Here is a 19,522-nt window from a genome sequence, read left to right on the forward strand (position 1 = left end):
TTTTTTGTAGAGACAGGATTTCAACATGTTGCCCAAAGCTAGTCTTGAACTCTTGTGCTCAAGTGATCTACCCGCCTTGGCCTCCCAAAGTGCTGGAATTACACATGTGAGCCACTGCACCTGGCCAGGGCCCTAAGATTTTTGGAATGGAGCATTAGCTTCAACTTAAAATCACCAGCTGCAGCAGGCATGGTGGCCCCAGCCTGTTGTCCCAGTTATTTGGGAGGCTGAGGCAAGAGGATCTCTTGAGCCCAGAAGTTCGAGTCCATATTGGGCAACAAAGCAAGACCATGTTTTTAAAGAAAATAAATAAAGTCACCAGCTGCACTGGCCCCTAACAAGAGAATCTGACTGTCCTTTGAAGCTTTAAAGCCGGGCATTAACTTCTCTCTAGCTATGAAAGTCCTGGATAGCATCTTCCATTAGAAGTCTGTCTCATCTATATTGAAAATCAGTTGTTTCATGTAGCCACTGTCATCAGTGATCTTAGCTAGATCTTCTGGATAACTTGCTGCAGCTTCTCCATCAGCACTTTCTGCTTCACCTTGTGCTTTTATGTTATGGAGATGAATTTCTTTCCTTAAACCTCATGAACTAACCCGCTGGCTTCAACTTTTCTTCTGCAGCTTCCCCACCTCTCTCAGCCTTCATATAATTAAAGAGAGTTAGGGCCTTGCTCTGGATTAGGCTTTGGCTTGAAGAAATGTGGCTGATTTGATCTTCTATCCAGACCACTAAATCCTTCTCCATATCAGCAATCAGGCTCTTTTGCTTTCTTATAATTTGTGTGTTCACTGGAGTAGCACTTGTATTTTACTTTCCTTCAAGAACTTTCCCTATGCATTCACACTTAGCTTTTTGGTATAAGAGGCCTAGCTTTCAGCCTACCTCAGCTTTTGACATAACCTTTCTCACTAAGCTTGGTTGTTTCTAGCTTTTGATTTAAAGTGATGGACCTATAACTCTTCTTTTCACTTCAACGCTTAGAAGTCATTGTAAGGCTGTTAATTGGACCAATTTCAATATTGTTGTTTCTCACGTAATAGGGAGGCTCAAGGAGAGGGAGAGGGTTTGGGAAACGTCCAGTCAGTGGGCAGTCAGAACACACACATTTATAGATTAAGCTCACTCTCTATGGGTGTAGTTTATGGCACCTCAAAAGGGACTATAAAATAGTGGTATCAAAGATCACTGATCACAGATCACCATACAGATAAAATAATGGTAAAAGTTTGAAATACTGTAAGAAGTTACCAAAATGTGACATAGAGACACGAAATGAGCACGTGCTGTTGACAAATGGTGCTTATAAACTTGCTTGATGCAGAGTTGCCATAAACCTTCAATTTATAAAAAACGGTATCTGGGAAATACAATAAGGTGGAGTATAATAAAATTAGTTACGCGGTAATTATTAGCTTGGTGCCTAATAGTAGCTCGTCATATTTTTATTCCAGATGAATACCAGTTTATACAAGTTCTTAGTCGTCATTATATAAATTATTTCATTTTTCTCCTCTTTGCCAAGATAAAAGAATCTGTTCTATTATTCTATTAACCTTGAAAGGAAAAAAAGAACCTCAGTGATTTGAACTGCTCTGAAACATACAGTAGTTCAAAAGAAACGTTACTGCTGCTTTCAGGGATATATAGTATCATGAACCCATAAATGTTGATCCAGTAGAGGTTCTGCTGAACTGCTTTAGTGAGACTTTTGTTGCTGTGGACCTACATTACCCTTGATTCACCCACTCTGGCCCTTCTAGAATATATTAAGTAGGTTAATTGATGGTCTGCTGTTGTCAGTACACAAAACTATTTCATGAGCATACTGTAGTTCTTTTCCTTCTCTAGGCTTTCGGTTGTATCAGTTGATGACAACAATTCATATCTCTTAAGATATAGTAGTTTCTTTCATTTGATTTTATGTCAGAGGTAATGCTCAGCTTTCCTGCCCTGTCTAAGCTGTCAATATAGCCTATACCTATGGTTTTACTGACCCGTCAAGGTAGCCTATTAGCATGGGAGAAGATGGAGATATGAGGAATAAAATAAGTGCTGGTTGGTCTTCAGATTTGATGATATAATCAGTAAGATTAAGATTTTACTTTTTTAAAATCAACTTACCTCACAAGGTAAGCTACATGTCACTTCTTTACTCTTGTTTACAATTAGTCTCATTCAAGAACATGAAATCATTAAGTTTTGAGGCAATTAATTTCTACTGTATTTAATTATGAAGCTTGCTTGAATACCTTCTTTTTCCTGGCCATTGCACTCAAGTCTGAGGTTTGAAGTGAATTAGTAAAATATTCTTTATCCTTAAACATTCATCACATAACTCTAAGGAGGTTATACTTATTGACTAAGTTTTCTCTAAAGATGAGATGTTTTGAACAATTTGTCTATTTATTTCTTAAATAGTTTTAAAATGGCAGTATTTACCGTTTTACAATTAACTTCCTGAATTTTGTTGGTTTTAGAAATGAGCTTAAATTTTGAGTAGAATCTATTCATAAATCCTTCTTCTTTCCCAGTCATCTCCTGAACACTCAGTCAGTCTATAAAACCATTTATTTGTGATCTAGTATGTTTTCTTGCTTGGTAATATTCACTTTTATCTTTCATCTAGACGAATTTCATTTTTGTTTGATTGTTTTTGAGACAAGAGTCTTGCTCTGTTGCCCAGACTGGAGTGCAATAGCACAATCTCAGCTCACTGCATCCTCAGCCTCCCAGGTTCAAGTGATTCTCCCTGCCTCAGCCTCCCAAATAGCTAGGATTACAGGTGCCTGCCACCACACCTAGCTAATTTTTTGTATTTTTAGTAGAGATGAGGTTTTGCCATGTTGGCCAGGCTGGTCTCGAACTCCTGACCTCAGGTGATCCACCCCCCTCAGCCTCCCAAAGTGCTGGGATTACAGGCGTGAGCCACCATGCCCAGCCAAATTTCATGTTTTTAATCCCCCATTTTTGCTATATATTTTTTAAAAATCTCATTCATACCTTTATGCAGCACTTGTCTTCCAAATGAGTCAGATACTGATTAGATTTTGTTTTTTTGTTTGCTAAACAACATGTTCTTGTCCTTTAACCAATTTTCTTAAATATGTTTCCCATTATTGATTACCACATTCTTTGGTTAGGCCTTAAAGGCTTTTATTTTAGTGATTTGTTCCTATTTTTAATCTTTTCCATTTTGCATTATTTTTCAGAAGTATTTTTATTACGGAATTCTGCTTCGTAACATTTGGATGACTTGAGAGTGTTAGAAATGTCTCTGTTACCATGGCTCTATCCTTCAGGTTCCACTTTCTTTGTGTTCCCAAATGTATCATTAATTTGAATTTATTTATGTCTAGTGAAGTATGATTTATGTACTCATCTTTTCTAAATGCAAAAGGACCTGTTTACCAATAACCACACATTTTAATTATGTATAGATTCTGACAATTGTATATAATGAATGCAGTTACCATTGTGTTTCTGTGTTTATTTCTTTTAGTGATTCTTAAACTATAATAGGTAATTTATATATATACTTTGAATGAATAAGGCAAAAAAATGTTTTTCCTTTAACATTAAAGTACATAAATGAGGTTACATGTCTGAAGTCCTGGCATTGTTAATTCCTTTATATTTCAGCCAAATCTTGTTCTTTATGTAAGGGCCCTACATGATGATTCCTAAACCCTGATTTTGCTAATTCTTCGGTTATATTAAAGGCTATCACAAATTATTTTGGTAGAACCATTTATACCTAGCATCTGTTTGGGTTGGAGGAGGGTAGGATTTTGACACTAAGTTATTTGAACACTGTTGACCTGGAAACAATTAGCAGCCTGCCTCGGCAACTATCAGTGTCAAGGGATATCAAAGACATTTCTTGAGGTACTATGGGGAAAGTATGACTGATAGCACAATGAGGAAACATCATGATCTGTTTGGTGTAGTGAAGTGCACTGGAATTAGAAGTGAAGAATCCAGTTTTGCAACTAACCCCAAGCAAGTCACTTAGCTCTTCTTTTACCTAATTACACAAGGTTGTGAAAATTTAGATTTATAAGATTCATTAGACACTTACTGATCATCAGTTTCTTCATGTGTAAAAGGAAGAGCTTGGTTTGGATGAACAATGGGAGTTTTTCAGCTCTAAAATTCTGGGTTTTTTTCCTAAAAGAAATGATGTTTTGAGAAGTCTAAAGCTTCATATGTAGTACATTTATAAAGTCTGGCAGGAATTTGTGACTAAAACATGACATTTGTAGACTTTTTTGCAGTGTGATGGAAGATGATAGTGGCTAATAAGCTATTATATGTTCTCTCCCATACTTCTGTGGATTCAGTTTGAAGGTTTTGGATTCTGTTTATGACGTTATTCCATATTTCCATGTTTGTAATGGAGACTGACCAGCAAGATTTTGCTGTGCAATGAGTTATCTTTGATGTTTATTCAAATACAGTCACCCTAATAACAAAGGATACAGTTGCTTATGTTTCAAAGCAGACTGCTATGACCATAAAGCTCATTCGTCTTTCAAGTGTTACATTTAAGGTTTTGGATGGAAAGCATTATATGAATTACTTTCTTTGGATATTTTAGCTTTTATTTATACAAATGCTGTTGTGACTGTTGATATTGGTTTAACTGCTTGGATTCAAGTTGGGTCTGAAAAGCAGAAAATGATGACAGGTAGCCTTAATGACGATGCCCAAACTTAGTATAATGTAGAAATAAAAGCTAAGTACTTGGAATAAACCACAGATTTTACATTATTTGAAGGTTATGATATATTAATGGTTCATGTAGGTTCTTGAATTCTGTTAGCAGTGATATTCTTGAGGAGGCCAACATTTGTATTCTTGATTTTTAAACTTGGCCACATGGAATTAAAGAAAATGAACCTTTTTAAGCCAGTTTCTTTTCAGATATCAAAAAACTCAAACAGAATAAAAGAGTGTAAAAATTAAAATAAAAGGTAACTTCTACTTCCACCGTTATGCTTCAAAACCCCAGAGATCAGTGCTAATAGATTGATGTATAACTTCCAGAAATTTCTTATGTACATACAAGTATATGTACATGTATGTGTTTCCTCTTTTCTTTCTATATACTCTGTTTTGTAATGTAATTTCTTTTTGTTTACTATATCTTGTACATTTCTCTATATCAGTATGCACAGATCTTCACTTTTCTTTTTAATGACTTCATAGTGTTCCATTGTATGGCTGTACATGAATTTATTTAACCAATACCCTATTAATATTTAGATTGTATACTCAATACAGTATTGCTATGAAGATTCTTATATGTATATTTTGGCACACTTTTGCATAAGATAAATTTTAGCAGTGGAATTGCTGACTCAAAGGGTATGTTTAATTGATTTGCATTTTCCTGATTTTGAGTTATAGTGAATAGTTTCTCATGTTTATCAGTTGGATATTGTGTTTTTTTCAACTACCTGTTCATATTCGTCACACATTTTTCTACTACTTTACTCATTTTTTTTCTATTGGTTTCTTCAAATTGCTAGAATTATCTATATTTTGAAATTATATCTTTGTATTGGCAAATATGTTCACAATTTGTCCCTTGATTTTTGTGCTATTTTGCTTTACTACTGTTTATTTGCTTATCGTTTTGCCATTCAGTAGTGGTTAAGTTCTGTGTATTTAACAGTTTTTTTAATGTTGTGTTTTATGGACTTTGTTATATTTTGGCCTTTCCTGCTTTGATTATTAAATGTTACTTTTTCTAGTGCTTTTATAGTCAATTTGTACACTTAAATTACTGATCCATCTAGAATTTATTGGGTATAAGGAGTGAAGGATTCAGCTTTAGCCAGTGAGTTACCTAAAATACCATTTATTTGGTAATGCATGTATTTACCTACTAACTCGAAGTGCTGTCTTGATTTAATGAATTTCCATAATGGGATAGGATTTTGTAATTTCCTATATACATAGTGGCCAGTTTCTGCAATCTGTATTCTTCCTTTGATATGTCTGCATATACTTTACCAGCCTCAAACCGTTTCACTACTGCAACTTTATAAATTGTATTAATTTCTGCTAGAGTAGTTTTTATCATTCTTCTTACTGGATATTACTACATATTTTTCTTTTTAGTATAATTTTGACAAATCACTCTTACCTTTTACCCCATGCTTCAAAAACCACCATCTTGAGATCACATGAAGTGTGTGTGTGTGTGTGCACACACGTGTGCGCAGGCACGTGCATGCATGTGTGTGTAAAAATTGGGAGTCAATAACATCTTATAAATTTTTATATCCAAGAATAAGACATGGATTTCCATTTTCAAAATTTATTTTACTCCCCTGAATAGAGTGATACGGCTTTTATCACCTGTGTTCTGCCCATTATTTATTAAACTTACATGCAAATATTTATTTTTTATTTTGTAAACAGGATTTCTCTCTCTTCCATTTCCAAATTGATTACTGGGTTTTGTGGGCTTGGATTTTCCAGATGTACTGTCATCTGCAAATAATTTCTACTCATGATGCTTATTCCTCTTAATTTATATTTCTTAAAACATAGTTCATTTCATCTAAGTTTTCAAAATTATTTCCATAATTTATAAATTATCTAATACGGTGATCCTGTTATATCCACAGTTGCTTTCTGCAGTTTCAGTTACCCATGGCCAACCATGGTTTGAAAATATTAAATGGAAAATTACAGAAATAAACCTTCACATAACTTTTATTACAGTGTAATTGTTCTATTTTATTATTGGTTGTTGTTAATCTCTTACTGTGCCTAATTTATAAATTAACCTTTATCATAGGTCATAGAATATATATATAGGGTTCAGTGCTATCTGTGGTTTCAGGCACCCACTGGAGGTCTAGGAATATATCCCCCTGCAGATAAGGGGGAACTACTGTAATTCATATTGATTTTTTCTGAATCTGTAGTTAGGTCCCTTTTTCATTTCTAATACAAAGTATTTGCATCTATTTGCCCTACCTGCTTCATTAAATAGTATTTTCTTCTTCAGTATTGTATAATTGTTGAAGTTAGAAACTTCTTCCATGCAGTTAATCTGTATGATTCATCATATTTTAGTTATTTTTTTAATTCTTTCTCAGATAAAAATGAAAGCTATCAACTTTCTATACCAAGATTATCATGAAGTCACTTCGTAGCTTTCTTCTAAGCTAAATAATTTTTGGTTTTTGGTACAGCTTCATGGAACACAATTTTCTAAAACTTTTATATCCTTTCTTGAAATTTCTTTATGATTTCTCACATTTTGGCTAAATTCATAGCATGCCTCTTCTTGAGGGCTCTTAGTCATAATTACATTGCTTGCCTTAACTGTAAAAATAGTAGGCTAGCCTGCTATATACTTTAGTTGAAGTAACTCCATCCTCAGAGAAAATATTACTGAAAATAGAATTTAAAATAACTATTTTCTTCATCTGGTTATATTTACATTTTTTGAAGCAAATGGTTGTTAGCAGACAATGCATGGATAGACAGTGTTTCAACAGTCTTGAAAATAAAGATTGTTCCAAAGGCTAAGTAAACCTTGAGGTCCCTGTTTGTCCAGAAACTCTCTGCCCCTTATTTTTTTAATGAGTTGTGAGATTGACAAAGAAAAGCATGTTTGTAAGATCTATACAGAATTTCTAGGACAAGGCAGAAACTAATTAGTAATTTATGTGATGCATATGTTTAGATATGTGTTAGTATTTACTTGTGGTTTTGTATAAATATTAAATACTAATATATTTTCCAGTATTCACTGTAATAAATACCTCATTAGATTGAACTTAAACTTTGTGAGATAACATTAGCTTCTAAAAGTCTAGCATTAAAGATTGGCATTGCTGCAACTGAGTAATCTTAAATAAAGTAGTACAAGTAGATGCTTTTAAAAAGGAAACAGCAATGATTTTGCAAATAGTTAAATCAGTTTTCTGTATATTAATGGTTTGCCCCCATTGAGAAATGGTTTTTAGAGGATTATAAGGCATTGTTTGCATTACAATAGGAATATTATCAATTTTCTCATTGTCTCTCACTTTTTTCTTTTAGGTCATGGAAAATGGAAGATTTGCAAAATACAAATATTTTACCCATGTCATGATCAATAAAACAGATATGCTGATGATAACCAGACGGTAACTTGCTTTCTTTCTCTTATGTAATACGATAAGGGGTTAACTGACAGCCACTCATGAGGTAAAGATTTGTTACTCACCTTTTGTTCTATATAGTCACGCCGATTCTTGGCTCCTCTTGCTCCACAAGCCTAACTCCCTAAACATTACATAAATTTCATGCATAGCTTTGTGCATGCATACAGATAAACACAGTCATGCACAGACATAAATATTTTAGTTTTTGTCTCAACCAATTCAAATGGATGGAGAAATTCCATAAAGTTGTCCTCTTAAAAGTAAACTTTCTCCTCTCTGAAGAAGTACACAATTTTAGGTTATCCCAGAAGTCAGCAGTCCTCTGGTGGTATCTGTTTGTTAGAATACATATAGATTCACATAAGTGGATATACTAGTAGAAGCAGATACAATTTTAGTTGGATACTACAGCGACTTCTTCAGACAGACAGTGGTGGGGTATGTGCAAAAATACACAGTGGCATAGCCTAAGAGTGGCAAGTGTGCAGGAGTCGTCGCTGAACTAGGGAAGGAATGAGCAAGTGCATTAGTAAGATGGCAGTCTCTGGGTGGTGGGGAGAAGTTATAGCTAACCAGAAAGGAGTTGTTAATCTATGGTTTTGTTCAATATTGAAAGGTAAAGTTACCTAAGCATTGTGTTGGTTCAAGGTGACTACTAAGCACTCACTTTTAATGTTTTAATCTCAGTTTCTGAAATATAGCCCCATTTTAATTTTTTGATTTAAAAAGTAACACCAAGTGGAAAACTTTCACAAGACTTCATTCCATCCCAGATACTAGTCACTCTGTTCCCTTCCAAGAGGTAGCCCATTTTTTTACTTGGTTCCTTTATATCCTCTTGAAGTATTCTATGTCTCTACGGGTAGACAGACACATATTTTAATGCAGATAAAAGTCTCTTATACATACCATGATGTACTTTTAATTTTTTTACTTGAGATCTATATTTTGAACATTATTACATGTCAATCTAAGGAGATCTTAATTTATAAATTCTTGCCTAATATTCATTTAGAATTATGTACTAATTTACATGTAACTTGTTTCTAGACTTTTGTAATTACAGACATTGCTTCAGCATCATTTTTGCTCACAAAAATTTTCCATCATGTTTTAGTAACTCACTTTCCCATTAACTAAAGGAAAGGTAACTAAGCAGCATTAAAAAAGATCAGTTGCAAAGTTTGGTTCCACATCTTGCAACATTTTAAATGTTATTTTTTAGCAATAGACTTCCTTTAGATGAGGCCCCAGTCCCTAGACAGAGTAAGGGAAGTGAATTAGTTATAGTTAAATAAAGCATGGTAGTTATACATGGGATTCCCTTTCCAAGTTTCAGGTTTGAGGATAAAGGATCTTTGGATCAGGACTGGGAGTACCTGCTACATTGGCCAGTCTGTCTGTGACTTTTCACATGGCTGGATGTCCTGGAGCACCACTAGGTTTGCTCCATCAGCTCCTGTAATCCAGGATTGGTAAAAGAGGGGAACAGGGACAGAAGATGGAAGTGAGAGATAAAAATCCTGGCTAGCTTTCTCCTTTTCCATCCTAGCCAGGAGCCACATGTTTCTTTAACTCAATCTACTAGACACCTCTGGTTGCACCTACAATTGATGTTTCAATCAGAAAGAAAAATTGAGAAGAAAGACATTTGAAGGAAGGATTAAACAGACTTCTTATAGACAGAAGGCATTTTCATTTCCTTTTTTCTTCAAAATGGGAAAACAATTTATTTAAAAATTAGAATGATGCTTTTTGAAGTCTTTCTCTAAAATTGGCAGGAATGGGACTTGATTTTACCTATGAAAATCCCATGGCCCTCAGCATGATGATTCTGTTCAACATGGTTAGAAAAGCTTCTTTTTGATGTAGTTGGGAAATAGGTTACATGGAGCCTTAGTAATGAAAGTATTCTAACGTGTTAATTACATGAAAGTTCCTGCAAATATTGGCTGATAATTGGTTCTGTAAATGTACCCTGTTTCTTATGAATTGCCTTATGTATTTGATTTTATAAGTGCTTCAGTTTTTCTAATATAAATATGTTGTGCTATAAATTTCCCATTGAGCATTATGTTAGCTGCATCCCACAAATTCTGTATTACATTTTCATTCTCATTCTGTTCAAAATACTTTCTAATTTCCTTTGAGATTCTTTGACTCCTGGATTATTTGGAAGTGTTACTTTTAAGCATTTGGAAATACTATTGTTATCCTTTTGTTTTGGTTTCTAGTTTAGTTCTGTTATGATCTGAGAATACACTTTATGGTTTCAGTTCTTTTAAATTCATTAAGGCTTTTATGACGCAGAATATAGTCTCTGTTGGTGAATATTGCATTTGCACTTTCGATCATCTGCATCCTGTTGTTATCGTATATAAGTGCCTCAATTTTAAAGCAATTTCGTTTTGTTTTTGTTTCTGCAGTGGTGTATTGTTTGTAACAAAGGGAACATTTGGACAACTCACATGTGAGTGGCAGTATAGTTTTGATGAATTTACCAAAGAACCATTCATTGTTCACGGAAGAAGACTGCGCATTGAAGCAAAGGTATGTTGAATAGATTTATTTTTTGAAAACTTGGAACTGAAAATAATGTTTTGAAATAGTCCTCTTTATTTGTGTAATGTTCTACCTCTTTTATAGATGTCAATTGTCTTGGCATGGTTTTCCTTTATACCTGCTATCTTAGCCAGGCTTAAAGAAAAGAAAACTAGGCCAAGAAAAACTGCTTTCTGCGCTATTGCATTCACAGTAACATTCCTGGGCCCTCAGTGTATATTCAGTGACTGAACCCTACCTTCCCACATATGAAATAATGGTTAGTGGCTATTAGCCTGTACACCAGTCCATAGAGCTTTCCTGGCTTTTTAAATATATTTTTCCCTTTCTAACATTAATACATTATTATCTCTTTGATTTCTTCTCCTTCCACCTTTTCATGAGACCTCATATCTACAATTCTGCAATCCATCATTCTTTTTTTTTTTTTTTTTGAGACAGAGTCTCACCCTGTCACCCAGGCTGGAGTGCAGCGATGCTCTCAGATCACTGCAACCTCCACCTCCCAGGTTCAAGCAATTTTCCTGCCTCAGCCTCTTGAGTCACTAGGACAGGCATGTGCCACCATGTCTGGCTAATTTTTGTATTTTTAGTATAGACAGTGTTTCACCAGATTGGCCAGTCCGGTCTCAAATTCCTGGGCACAAGCAGCCTGCCTTCCTTGGCCTCCCAGAGTGCTGTGATTACAGACATGAGCCACTGGGCCCAGCCTCATCCTTTTTTTTTTTATTATTATTTTTTTCTTTTTTTAATTAGAAGAATCTAATTTCTTCTAGAGTCTGCATGTATAGTTGAATTACTTTTAGAACATGTTAGACTAGTAAAACCTTCACTTTGCCACTCTATGACCTTACCCATACGTACAGAGAAACATCATCCTTGTCAATAGTTTCACTTCTATTTGTCCCTGAAATGCTTAATATCTGCTCTTAGACAGTTCCTACTCCCCACTACCAATACTAAACATAATACCAAAGGTGCTTAAACAGAGGAAAATCGAGGACCCAACCTGATCTATTTGATTCTAAAGTATATTCTTACTATATGACTGGTTTAAAATGTCAGAAGTACATACATGCATGCACACTTGCATGCACACATGCACATACTCCAACACATGTTATGTGTTTATATATATATGCATACACACATGTGTGTATATTATTTTTAACCCGGATTCAATCACGATTCTATAGCCAGATAACAACTGTGTAGGAAATTATTTGAAGAGGAAAAACAGTGGCACTACCCTGACTTAACCTCCTTCCCATCCTTTATGCCAACCCTTTATGACTTTAGCAATTGAAATATCACTTTAAGCTTTTTAATTTAGCTTTAGTGATAATGAACATGTATTAATAGTATACAGTCTTTTGGTATTTTTGAGACAGAGTTTTGCTCTTGTTGCCCAGGCTGGAGTACAGTGGTACAATCTCGGCTCACCGCAACCTCCACCTCCTGGGTTCAAGCAACTCTCCTGCCTCAGCCTCCCAAGTAACTGGGATTACAGGCATGTGCCACCACACCTGGCTAATCTTGTATTTTTAGTAGAGATGGGATTTCTCCATGTTGGTTAGGCTGGTTTCAAACTCCTGACCTCAGGAAATCTACCCACTTTGGCCTCCCAAGGTGCTGGAATTACAGGTGCGAGCCACTATGCCTGGCCAAAATGTAGTCTTTTTTTCTATTGGTTTTGATTCTTCTTGGTTCCTCATTGTCTTTTTTAAGATGCATGATTTATATAAGATGGACACTTTAAGCATACAGTAATAAAGCTTTGTGGCATTGCTTTATGGGTTTTTACAACCAGATTTTCTTTTTAATGAATTTACTTATTCTGTTTATAGGAACGAGTGAAGTCTGTATTTCATGCCAGAGAGTTTGGAAAAATAATTAACTTCAAGACCCCAGAGGATGCCAGGGTAAATATGATAAATCTTTTATTTAAATAGATAGGAGCTGCTCATTTTAAAACCATGTAACTAGACTCTCTTTTAAGGCAGATAAGATTTGTTTGGGAGGTTTTTGTTTCATTTTGTTTTGCTTTTGTGTTTTGGCAGGTTTTAGTATATGTAACTAGATAATAATTTCCCAACACTTTTTTTTACTGGTTTCAATTCAGCATAGCTACTTGCTTTTTAAACCAGATTGCTCCATCTTATTTTAAATGCTAACTATAACATTTTTAAAATAAAAAGTCAGTAAACAAAAATTGGTTTAGTGTTAATCCATCAGCTGCAGCAGGAAAGTATAGCCCCACATTTTTGATAGCTACCATGATTTTTTTTAAAGTTGCCATAGCATGACACAGACCAAAGGGAGCCAACCCCAGTAGAAAATCTGAGTTTGAATACTGTTTCTGTCCTTCTTGACTGTGGAATCTTGGGGAGGGTCAGCTAAGCTCAGTTTCCTCAAAATGGGAATGATGTGAACTGAAAAGCCTGGTGTATACTTTAGGGATTATGGCAATGACAAGGATGTGCACTGTCAAGAAAATGAAAGCTATCAATTGACCTCATTGATCACAACTGAAGTGCTATTCAGAATGTTGAGTTGTATTCACTATATCATGAAACTTAGAATAAGAGGGCATTTCTCCTATAATTGATTCCTGGGCCTCAGGCGTAAACTCAGACAGATACCTGGCCTCCTATGCTAATACAATGCTCTATGTTGATCCTGGCTGTGGATGACTTTTTTTTATTGTGCTTTGGGCTCAGGTACATGTACACATCCTGCATCCTGCAGAATTGTTGCATAAGTACATACATGCCATGGTGGTTTGCTATGTCCATCCCCCCCAGCCCTGTCACCTATATCAGACATTTCTCCCAGTGTTATCCTCCCCTCCCCTCCCCTCCACTCCCTCCCACCTAGCACAGTGAGTGTTGTCCCCTTCCCTGTGCCTAAGTGTTCTTATTGTTTATCACCTGCCTATGAGTGAAAACATGCAGTGTTTGACTTTCTGTTCTTGTGTCAGTTTGCTGAGAATGATGGTTTCTAGAGTCATCCATGTCTCTACAAAGGACATGAATTCATCGTTTTTTATGGCTGCATAGTATTCCATAGTGTATATGTGCCACATTTTCTTTGTCCAGTCTATCATGGATGGGCATTTGGGTTGGTTCCAGGTCTTCGCTATTGTAAACAGTGCCATGATGAACATGCATGTGCATGTCTTTATAACAGAACAATTTATAATCCTTTGGGTATATACCCAGTAATGGGACTGCTGGGTCAAATGGAATTTCTATTTCTAGATCCTTGAGGAGTTGCCACACTGTCTTCCATAATGGTTGAACTAATTTACACTCCCACCAACAGTGTAAAAGTGTTCCTTTTCTCCACATCCTCTCCAGCATCTGATGTCTCCAGGTTTTTTAATCACCACCATTCTAACTGGCGTGAGATGGTATCTCAATGTGGTTTTGATTTGCATTTCTCTAATGACCAGTGATGATGAGCATTTTTCACATTTGTTGGCCGCCTAAATGTCTTCTTTTGAAAAGTGTCTGTTCATATCCTTTGCCCACTTTCAAATGGGTATTTTTTTCTTGTAAATCTGCTTTACTTCTTTGTAGATTCTGGATATTAGCCCTTTGTCAGATGGGTAGAGATTGCAAAAATTTTTTCCCATTCTGTTGGTTGCCAGTTCACTCTAATGATTGTTTCTTTTGCTTTGCAGAAACTCTTGAGTTTAATTAGATCCCATTTGTCTATTTTGGCTTTTGTTTCCATTGCTTCTGGTGTTTTAGTCATGAAGTCCTTGCCTGTGCCTATGTCCTGAATGGTGTTGCCTAGGTTTTCCTCCAGGGTTTTTATGGTGTTAGGACTTATGTTTAAATCTTTAATCCATCTGGAGTTAATTTTTGTATAAGGTGTAAGGAAGGGGTCCAGTTTCAGCTTCATGAATATGGCTAGACAGTTTTCCCAACACCATTTATTAAACAGGGAATCCTTTCCCCATTGCTTGTTTTTGTCCAGTTTGTCAAAGATCAGATGGTTGTAGATGTGTGGCATTGCCTCCAAGGCCTCTGTTCTGTTCCATTGGTCTATATCTCTGTTTTGGTATCAGTACCATGCTGTTTTGATTAGCCTTGTAGTATAGTTTGAAGTCAGATAGGATGATGCCTCCGGCTTTGTTCATTTTGCTTAGGATTGTCTTGGCTATGCTGGCTCTCTTTTGGTTCCATATGAAGTTTAAAGTGTTTTTTTCCAGTTCTATGAAGAAGGTCAATGGTAGCTTGATGGGGATAGCATTGAATCTATAAATTACTTTGGGCAATATGGCCATTTTCACAATATTGATTCTTCCTAACCATGAGCATGGAATGTGTTTCCATCTCTTTGTGTCCTCTCCTATTTCCTTGAGCAGTGGTTTGTAGTTCTCCTTGAAGAGATCTTTTACATCCTTTGTTAGCTGTATCCCTAGGTATTTTATTCTCTTTGTAGCAGTTGTAAATGAGAGTTTGCTTATGATTTGGCTCTCTGTTTGTCTGTTGTTGGTGTATAGAAATCCTTATGATTTCTGCACATTGATTTTGTATCCTGAGACTTTGCCAAAGTTGCTTATCAGCCTAAGGAGGTTTTGGGCTGAGACAATGGGGTCTTCTAAATATACGATCATGTCGTCTGCAAATAGGGACAATTTGACTTCTTCTTTTCCTTAACTGAATGCCCTTTATTTCTTTTTCTTGCCTAATTGCTCTGGCTAGAACTTCCAATACTATATTGAATAGGAGGGGTGAGAGAGGGCATCCTTGTCTAGTGCCAGTTTTTAAAGGGAATGCTTCTAGTTATTGCCTGTTTAGTATGATATTGGCTGTGGGTTTATTGTAAATAGTTTTTATTATTTTGAGATACATTTCATTGATACCTAATTTGTTGAGAGTTTTTAGCATAAAGGACTGTTGAATTTTGTCAAAGGCCTCCTCTGCATCTATTGAGATAATCGTGGTTTTTATCTTTGGTTCTGTTTATATGGTGGATTACGTTTATAGATTTGCATATGTTGAACCAGCCATGCATTCTCAGGATGAAGCCTACTTGATCATGGTCGATAAGCTTTTTGATGTGCTGTTGGATCTGGTTTGCCAGTATTTTATTGAAGATTTTTACATCAGTGTTCATCATGGATATTGGCCTGTAGTTTTCTTTTTTAGTTCTGTCTCTGCCACGTTTTGGTATCAGGATGATATTGGTCTCATAGAAAGACTTAGGGAGGATTCTCTCTTTTTTGTATTGTTTGGAATAGTTTCAACAGGAATGGTACCGGCTCCTCTTTGTATGTCTGGTAGAATTCAGCTGTGAACCCATCTGGACCTGGGCTTTTTTTGGTGGCCATTAATTGCTGCATTGACTTCAGACCTTGTTATTGGTCTATTTAGGGTTTCAGCATCTTCTTGGCTTAGTCTTGGGAGTCTGCAAGTGCCTAGGAATTTATCCATTTCTTCCAGATTTACTGGTTTATGTGCATAGAGCTGTTTGTAGTAATCTCTGATGGTAGTTTCTATTTCCAAGGAGTCAGTGGTGATCTCCCCTTTATTATTTTTTATTGCATCTATTAGATTCTTCTCTTTTCTTTTTTATTCACCTAGCTAGCAGTCTATTTTGTTGATCTTTTCAAAAAACCAGCTCCTGGATTTATTGATTTTTTGAAGGATTTTTTTTGTGTCTGTCTCCTTCAGTTCTGCTCTGATCTTAGTTATTTCTTGTCTTCTGCTAGCTTTTGAGGTTTTTGACCTTGCTCCTCTAGCTCTTTCAATTTTCATGATAGGGTGTCGATTTTAGATCTTTCATTGTTTCTCATGTGGGCATTTATTGCTATAAATTTCCCTCTAGACACTGCTCTAAATGTGTCCCATAGAATCTGGTACGTTGTGTCTTCATTCTCGTTGGTTTCGAAGAACATTTTTATTTCTGCCCTCATTTCATTGTTTATCCATTCATCATTCAGGAGCAAGTTGTTCAGTTTCCATGTGATGGTGCGGTTTTGAGTGTTTCTTTTAATCCTGAGTTCTAATTTAATGGTACTGTGGTCTGAGAGACTGTTTATGACTTCCGTTCTTTTGCATTTGCTGAGGAGTGATTTACTTCCAATTACATGGTCAGTTTTAGAGTAAGTGCGATGTGGTGCTGAGAAGAATGTGTATTCTGTGGATTTGAGGTGAGTTTTCTGTAAATGTCTATTAGGTCCGCTTGGTCCATATCTGTGTTCAAGTCCTAGATATCCTTGTTGACTTTCTGTCTCGTTGATCTGTCCAATATTGTCAGTGGAGTGTTAAAGTCTTCCATTATTATTGTGCAGGAGTCTAAGTCTCTTTGTAGGTTAAGAACTCATTTTATGTATCTGGGTTCTCCTGCATTGGGTGCATATATATTTAGGATAGTTAGCTCTTGTTCCATTGATCCTTTTACCATTATGTAATGTCCTTTTTTGTCTCTTTTGATCTTTGGTGTTTAAAGTCCATTTTATGAGAGACCAGGATTGCTACCCCTGCTTTTTTTTGCTCTCCATTGGTCTGTCAGTCTTTGCATGTGAGATGGGTCTCCTGAATACAGCACACCAATGGGTCTTGGCTTTTTATCCAGTTTTCCAGTCTGTGTCTTTTGATTGGGACATTTAGCCCATTTACATTCAATGTTAATATTGTTATGTTTGAGTTTGATCCTGCCATTTTGTTGCAGGCTGGTTGTTTTGCCCATTAGTTGGATGCAGTTTCTTCATTGTGTTGTTGTTCTTTACCATTTGGTATGTTTCTGCAGTGGCTGGCACTGGTTGTTCCTTTCCATGTTTAGTACTTCCTTCAGGAGCTCTTGTAAGGCAGGTCTTGTAGTGATGAAATCTCTCAGCAATTTCTCATCCCTAAAGGATTTTATGTCTCCTTTACTTATGAAGCTTAGTTTGGCTGGATAGAAAATTCTGGGTTGATCAGTTCTTTTCTTTAAGGATGTTGAATATCGGCCCCTACTCCCTTCTAGCTTGTAGGGTTTCTGCCAAGAGATCTGCTATGAGTCTGATGGTGTTTCCTTTGTGGGTGACTTGACCTTTCTCTCTTGCTGCCCTTAGGATTTTTTCCTTTGTTTCTTCCCTGGTGAATCTGATGATTATGTGCCTTGAGGTTGCTCTTCTTGAGGAGTATCTTTGTGGTGTTCTCTGTATTTCCTGGATTTGAATGTTGGCCTGCCTTGTTAGGTTGGGGAAGTTCTCTTGGATAGTATCCTGAAGAGTGTTTTCCAGCTTGGATTCATTCTCCTCATCACATTCAGGTACGCCAATCAAGTGTAGATTAGGTATTTTCACATAATTCCATATTTCTTGGAGGCTTTGTTTCTTTTTACTCTTTTTTCTCTAATCTTGCCTTCTCATTTTCATTGATTTGATCTTCTCTCTCTGATATCCTTTCTTCTGCTTGATCAGTTCGGTTGTTGAAACTTGTGTATGCCTCACGAAGTTCTCATGCTGTGTTTTTCAGTTCCATCAAGTCATTTATTTTCTTCTCCAAGCTGGTTATTCTAGTTAGCATTTTGTCTAACCTTTTTTCAAGGTTCTTAGTTTCCTTGCATTGGGTTAGAACATGGTCTCTTAACTCAGAGAAGTTTGTTATTACTGACCTTCTGAAACCTGCTTCTGTCAGTTCATCAAACTCATTTTCTGTCTTGTTTTGTTCCCTTGATGGTGAGGAGTTATGATCCCTGGGAGGGGAAGAGGTGTTCTGGTCTTTGAAGGTTTCATCCTTTTTGTGCTGGTTTCTTCCCATCTTTGTGGATTTATCTCCCTTTGATCTTTGAAGTTGGTGATTTTGGGAGGAATCTCTGAGTGGGCATCCTTTCCATTGTGGTCGGAGCTATATCTTTTTTGGCCTGTAGAGGCGCTGTTGGGCTGCCTCAGATTCAGTCAGGTTGCTGGATGGATGTCTTCCCCTGGAGTTTGTTTGCAGGTGAAATTAGCCCCACCTTCCCAGTGGCATCTCTCCTTCCCTGAGCTCTATCTTCCCAGTTGGGGTCAAACTGGTGTATTTGCTGCCAAGCTCTCTGGTGCATAGGCTTCAGTTTATGTTTTGTAGGGGTGGGGCCTGCCTGGCCTGTTTCCCTGCTTTCAACTCTGCCTCTTTCTGTGGGACAGATAGTTCCATCCTGCTAGCATTAGTCCAAACTTCTGCCAACAAGTTGCTCAGATTTGCATAGACATCCACAGTGCCCCTCAGTCTGGTGGGGCTCAGGGACTGCAAGTTGCAGGAGGGATAAGGTAAGCACAGGATCTGAATTGGAGCACCGAGGGGAGTGAAGTCCCCGACCTTCCGATCGGGTGAACCCAGCACCTTGCTTGGAATCGTGAAGTCCTCTAGCCTTCTGTGTCATTGCTGGGAGCTGCATTCCTGTGTTGCCTCCTCTTGGCCATCTTGCTATGCCTCCTGTGGATGACTATTTACCACTTCACCTGTCACATTGGGACCCAACTAGTGGCCTCTCCCAGTGTCCCATACACATAGTTTGGACAAGTTAGCATGTGCTGTGCAATTTTCTATCCAGACATTCTGATAGGAGGTGACACTGACACGCTAACAGTAGAAAACACAAAAGGAGCAAGTTATAAAGAAAGAGGAATAAAGTGACCAGAACCTTCATATGCTTGTCACCTAGAATAGGGAGACAGATAAGCTTGACTTTTAGACTACCTTCTTTCATGTCACTGAAGGACATGAAATAGGTACCACCTATTTCAGTTTATCTACAATAAACTTTTATTTTAATTCCTTCACCCTGTGACCTTTATCTCAGAA

At 36.6% G+C, this 19,522-nt stretch overlaps 1 protein-coding gene across 1 annotated transcript in view; it reads left to right on the forward strand.

Moving 5' to 3' along the window:
• VPS13A (vacuolar protein sorting 13 homolog A) overlaps window positions 1–19,522 on the forward strand; it is a 239,033-nt gene that overhangs the window by 213,222 nt on the left and 6,289 nt on the right. The window contains exons 69-71 of the mRNA XM_017543278.2: window positions 8,074–8,159; window positions 10,604–10,727; window positions 12,587–12,661. Coding sequence (XP_017398767.1) covers window positions 8,074–8,159; window positions 10,604–10,727; window positions 12,587–12,661 — 285 coding nt within the window. The remainder of the gene's footprint in view (window positions 1–8,073; window positions 8,160–10,603; window positions 10,728–12,586; window positions 12,662–19,522) is intronic.

The sequence above is a fragment of the Cebus imitator genome, unplaced genomic scaffold, assembly GCF_001604975.1.
Source record: "Cebus imitator isolate Cc_AM_T3 unplaced genomic scaffold, Cebus_imitator-1.0 Scaffold150, whole genome shotgun sequence".
NCBI classification, from domain to species: Eukaryota; Metazoa; Chordata; class Mammalia; order Primates; family Cebidae; genus Cebus; species Cebus imitator.